Here is a 6,496-nt window from a genome sequence, read left to right on the forward strand (position 1 = left end):
CTGTGTTTTTCACCTTTAGAACTTCTCACGGACAGACAGACTGTTGAGGCATCGGCGCTTGTGTCAGGGTCGCGGTGTGGCAAAGGTCGAGGCCCAGCCGTGCTCTTTCTCCCAGGAGCCTCCCCAAGCCCCCCCGTCCACGTGGAGTCCCTTACACCCCGCCCCGGGCCGGCTCGCCGTCTGACACTATCCTCTCCACACACAAGCCCTGAGAAGACGGCACACCCAGACCTCTCTCTCGACGCCACCGGCACTCGGACCCGCTGCTCGCAGAGAGATGCGCCACAGAGAGGACGAGGGAAACTCCCGTCTTTTGTTGCTTTAGTGAGAAACACAAGGCTCTCTTTTGATCATCGAGGCTTGTTTTATACTTTTTGGTAATATAATATGGGGTTAGAAGGGGTTTTCTGGTACTTTTAAGACGTGAGGAACAAAAAAACACACCTAACATGGGAATTTCATGTGACTAACCAAAAAAAAAAAAAAAAAATTGTGCAAAGGTACAACCCATCATCTATTGACTGACACCTATTGATACACACTTTATGTAAGTTCAACAGCCTAGTGTGGTTAAAATCAGCATCATATGTGATGTATAGGCCTGCTGAGGGTTCGTACCCTACTGTCCTGAGGACTCGGGTAATGTCCTACAACCATCGCAAGATCTGTTTGTAACACTGTACCCGTGCGTGACCATGTGGAAGTGCACAGTGCGCCTCCGTAGATGAATTCATTAAGCATTCAAAGGCTTTTTCTCAATGATAAATGTTTGATCTGGTGTTGTAAGTATGTAAGAATTCGAAAGATGTGTATATTACTTTGTGTAACAGCTGACTTGTTGTCTATCAGTGCCGTGAGCTGGTGGACATGACACCACCAGTTGAGTTCTGCTCACAGGAAGTGACATCACTCCCTTAATGACTGGGATAATCTCACAGATCCTCTCAAGGCCGTGTGTGGGTCATTGGTCCTCAAAAAATCACAAATTATATTTTGCATTAAGAAAATGAGGTCTTTTTTTAAGACCGTTAAGTTTTACAATGTTACATTATTTCGCATTTCACTGATACTTTTATTAGTTTAATGTAAACATATTATTTTAAAGATACTTTAAAATATATTACAACTGGTAATACATATAAGTTTGTACTGCCTTAAGTCATTATCACAGAATTACAGAACAACTCTAAAATTGGTGCATTATGTAATGAGAAATGAAGGGTTGAAATGTCACCGTGCAAAATAATCTATTGGTCTTAAAAATAGGCTTAATTTTCTAAATGCTAAAAAATGTTGTGCTGATTTTAGAGTGATTTATGGCAGGGCTCTTGTGAGATTCACTTTAGTATTGACTACACTGTTAATACATACATTACACGTGATGAAAACGTCCAAACGACCCACAATATTATGTACAGATTTATATGTGCAACATACACGATCTTGTGGCCTTAGGATGTGCTCGTTTATTTTGTTTTGTAGGGTTTTTTTTTTCTTTCTTTTTTACACCTTGGTTATGAAATAGTAATTATATACATATTATTTTACTGAAATCTTGACACGAGGACAGATACACTGCCTTTTGTTTTCCTTCTAAAGTCATTTTAACATTATATTGCCTTGTGTTCAAGCACAGCTGTGTTTTGTCGATGATAGACTGATTTGTTCTTTTGTGAGGTCGAGGTTTCCAGTGTGAGATCGCAGTGTTGTCTGATGCACAGGTTCAGTCTGTGACGTCTTCAGTTCCTGTGGGCCACTAATAGAGGAAAACGGCAGAGATCTGATGTTATTGTTGTACCAAATGATATTGTATTTGTCAGTTTATTAACTTCTCATCTTATCATTAACATGATATCTACTGTTTGACGAGAGTCTCGTCTGTTTTTTTCTTTTTTTTTTTGTTTCTTTTTTTTGGGCCGATGGACAAACTAGGGATTGAATTGGGCATTTCAATGCTTTCTGGTTATATGGCAACTGAAAACAGAATATATCTTCAGAGGAATGTCTGCTGTTTATTGACAAAAGATTTTTGCATTTCTGTATAATGACTGATTTTCCCCCCTTTTCTTTATAATGTTACATGTATGTTTATATAACTGAATTGGTTAAAACTCTTAGTTCTATAGCAACAAACTTTGTGTATTTTAAGGACCTTTCTATGCTAATATAATTTTTAAAAACACTGGAGAGATACGTGTGTGAAATGATAAACTATATAGACATATAAACAGTTTGTGTGTGTGTGTATGCATGTAGCTTATTAAATGCATATTGCATACTGTTAAGTGCATAAAGTATTTCACACAAGTTATCAGCATATATTCCAACAAAATAACTGAATTTACACAGATAATCCTATTATTTATTATATAAAGCGCCAATATTCACTGATGCTCAAAGCAACACATTTTATAAAGAACCTAAAAATCTTGTGTAGCTTTTTAAGGACGGTATTGAACAAATAAATATGATCTTTTATGTTATCTGCAGGGCACTAAGGATACAAAAGGTTATGCACTCAACATGTATGTATGTTTATACACATGCACACACACACACACATATAGTTAGCCTGTAGTTACTAGATAAAGCCTCTCTCCAAAGCGTTGGGAACGATATTACAGTTTGCATACTTGGATATCCATGAGTCCAATTTGAAAAGAAAGAAGCAATAGAAGTTGTACCTTCAAATTGTTTTGGGGATTTCTTTTGATGGAAGAAGAAGTACGTAACTTTCTTTCTTGCATGATATTGCAGAATCTGATGTAAAAACTTTAGTGAATTCCTTTTCTTCATCCAAAGGGTTTTGCATAAATCTTCTGAATGCAAAAAAAAGGACAGGTTTTGTTATTCGTTTCTTTAAAGACTTCAGACATGTGAATTGTTTTTGTGTGGAGACAAGAGAGGGGCTTCCTTCATGCATAAATAAAATACTACATAAAGTACATGGTTTTCATATTTTACTTTCTGGGTATTCACTTTTAAAGCAGGATTGTTCTGGCAGAAATAACAAAATTTCCCATCAGAAAGTTTCTTAAAAATGTGATATTGCCACAGTTAATTTTTTTTAGCAGGAAAACATCAAAATAATGGGACGATTTAACTTTACGAATTAAAAAATCTTTCTCACCACTTTAAAATAATAAATTAAATGTATGAAAACAATTATAATATAGCCATAAACAGCAATTATCGGGTCCACTGGCGCATGTGGACGATTACGTGGTGCAATTGAAATGTTTCTTTTCAAATTAGGGTGTTTTTTTTAAATGTGATTTTTACAGCAAACGCGATCTCGAGTCTTCACTGATGAAACCGGTTACAGCGACACATGCTGTCGAAAGGACATCAGTCCCTCTTACTGAACAAGAAGCACAAAAGAAAACCTCTGTCATTTTTTACTGTCATAATACAGTGGGGAGAACAAGTATTTGATACACTGCCGATTTTGCAGGTTTTCCTACTTACAAAGCATGTAGAGGTCTGTCATTTTGATCATAGGTACACTTCAACTGTGAGAGACGGAATCTAAAACAAAAATCCAGAAAATCACATTGTATGATTTTTAAATAATTAATTTGCATTTTATTGCATCACATAAGTATTTGATCACCTACCAACCAGTAAGAATTCCGGCTCTCACAGACCTGTTAGTTTTTCTTTAAGAAGCCCTCCTGTTCTCCACTCATTACCTGTTTGAACTCGTTACCTGTATAAAAGACACCTGTCCACACACTCAATCAAACAGACTCCAACCTCTCCACAATGGCCAAGACCAGAGAGCTGTGTAAGGACGTCAGGGATAAAATTGTAGACCTGCACAAGGCTGAGATGGGCTACAGGACAATAGGCAAGCAGCTTGGTGAGAAGGCAACAACTGTTGGCGCAATTATTAGAAAATGGAAGAAGTTCAAGATGACGGTCAGTCTCTCTCGGTCTGGGGCACCATGCAAGATCTCACCTCGTGGGGCATCAATGATCATGAGGAAGGTGAGGGATCAGCCCAGAACTACATGGCAGGACCTGGTCAATGACCTGAAGAGACCTGGGACCACAGTCTCAAAGAAAACCATTAGTAACACACTACGCCGTCATGGATTAAAATCCTGCAGCGCACGCAAGGTCCCCCTGCTCAAGCCAGCGCATGTCCAGGCCCGTCTGAAGTTTGCCAATGACCATCTGGATGATCCAGAGTATTACTTTTGTGTTACTTTTTCTACCTGGGCTGGGCTTGCTTGTTCTATTCTTGCTTTTATATACATCGGTATAGTTGAATTGGATCGTCGAAACTCAGCATCAAAGACATGGCTTATTAAAGTGAAAATAAAGGGATAGTTCACTTTGAAATTATTTTTGGTATGTTTTAGCTTACCTCAAGGGCATCCAAGATGTAGGTGTCTCTTTTTCCGCAGTAGTTTCAATTTTGATATTTTTAGGTCAAACCGTTCTTGTCTGTCAGTCATATAATGCAGGTCTATGGTCACGGTCTCAAAGAGCATGCACAGAGTCCAAATTAAAACAATTCCCCGTCGTCCAAATTAAACAATTCCCCATCGTAAGTACACATTGATGGCCTAAGACACGAAACGTGCGGTTTGTGTGAGAAAACGAACAGTATTTATATCGTTTTTACCGCTTATACACAGCCATGTCCAAGTGATCTGATCTGACATGTACGCAGACTGGTGCATAGATATATACACTAGATGTCGCCTTGGCTACGGCAGTTCATTGGAACGAATGTCTTTAAGGCGACATCTAGTGTATATATCTATGCACCAGTCTGCGTACACGTCAGATCAGATCACTTGGACATGGCTGTGTATAAGCGGTAAAAACGATATAAATACTGTTTGTTTTCTCACACAAACCGCTCGTTTCGTGTCTTAAGCCATCAATGTGTACTTACGATGGGGAATTGTTTTAATTTGGACTCTGTGCATGCTCTTTGAGACAGTGACCATAGACCTGCATTATATGACTGACAGACAAGAACGGTTTGACCTAAAAATATCAAAATTGAAACTACTGCGGAAAAAAAGACACCTACATCTTGGATGCCCTTGAGGTAAGCTAAAACATACCAAAAATTAATTTCAAAGTGAACTATCCCTTTAAATACATAAGTAGCTATATTTAATTATAGCAGGTTTATATTGTAATTATTCAGAGTTTGCATTTCTCTGTTTTTATTCATTTTGAGAAATACTGAATGTTTTTGTGCAATTGAGATGCTAACATTTAGCAATACCCATGTTTACACACAACGACTCCTGATTTCACTCAACAAAACTCAGACAGGGGAGCTGTCAGTCAATAAATTAGAAAACAAAGTAAATTGCTTTACTTATTTGAAAAAGTAACTTAGATAGCCTATTTTAAAATTAAAATGCATTACTTTACTAGTTACTCGAAAAAAGTAATCTGATTATGGAACTCACGTTACGTGTTATACATTTGTTTTCCCTACGTTCAACATTTTGATAAGTTCACTTCCAGTTCTATTGTCCTGAAGTAATGCATTTTTTGATTGTTAAATGGCTGAAATTAGGTATGTGGTGAAGTTGAGCACAAGCTCAAGATATTTTCACGTTTTATTCTACAACATAAAATACATCAGTAAAACCCCTTTCTAAAGCTTGTTTTGTCTCTAAAAGTGTGTTGCTAACACTTGTTCAAATACGGAGGTTGTTTGGGACATTTTACTTTTAATCTACACTTACTCTGCTTTACTCTCTCTCTCTCTCTCTCTCTCTCTCTCTCTCTCTCTCTCAGAAAGAGAGAGAGAGAGAGAGAGAGAGAGAGAGAGAGAGAGAGAGAGAGAGATACATACATTCGTACCTCTGTGTTCCCCTCCATATAGTTTTATGACTGTAATCTGACAGAGTTTCTGTGTCCTATCGGCGCCAATGACATAATTCATCTCAAAGAGGCCTAACAGCCAATCACAGCATGTCAATAAATTTCCCTGTCAGAGCTCAGCCAATAGGAAGTGAGCATTAAATCACACATGTCGTTGGTGGCCAATGGCATGGCAAAGGCAATATATATCTGTCAGAAAGCAGAGCCTCTTAATGACTGCTGGGATCTGGATGAAACATTCATGAAGAAGGAAAACGACAGGCTCAAAAGAGTGAAAACATGTGTATGTGGTTCAGCGTGTGGCCAATAACAACAAGATTAGAAGACAGCAGTCAAAACAACAGAAGTAGTTCCCCTTATGTTCATTGTTTTACTACTATGTAATAACATTAAAATGAATCATTTGATACAATGCACGTATTGTGCACTACTATGTGCACAATGTGCAATGTGCACGATTGTGCATACATGTTTTTAGATTGTACTTAAAAAATACTTGCATGTAATTACAGCTGTAATTATTTTCTGTAATTACATCTAATTATACTTTTGACACTTCCCTTACAGTCCACCCTAACCAGCCCTTAAACAACACAATGCCACCAATCTGACCTATCACACCTCAACAGCAGCT

At 37.9% G+C, this 6,496-nt stretch overlaps 1 protein-coding gene across 20 annotated transcripts in view; it reads left to right on the plus strand.

The window, feature by feature from the left end:
* The window catches only part of znf740a (zinc finger protein 740a), a 32,711-nt gene extending 29,766 nt beyond the window's left edge, over nucleotides 1-2,945 (plus strand). For 19 of the 20 annotated variants that reach the window (XM_082156466.1, XM_082156484.1, XM_082156469.1 and 16 more), the window contains one exon: nucleotides 20-2,945. In XM_082156466.1, coding sequence (XP_082012592.1) covers nucleotides 20-184 — 165 coding nt within the window. In that variant the 3' untranslated portion in view covers nucleotides 185-2,945. The remainder of the gene's footprint in view (nucleotides 1-19) is intronic. The other variant, XR_014202072.1, reaches the window with a different exon arrangement.
* The last annotated feature ends 3,551 nt before the right edge of the window (nucleotides 2,946-6,496 follow it).

The sequence above is a fragment of the Leuciscus leuciscus genome, assembly GCF_965113295.1.
Source record: "Leuciscus leuciscus genome assembly, chromosome: 23".
NCBI lineage: Eukaryota > Metazoa > Chordata > Actinopteri > Cypriniformes > Leuciscidae > Leuciscus > Leuciscus leuciscus.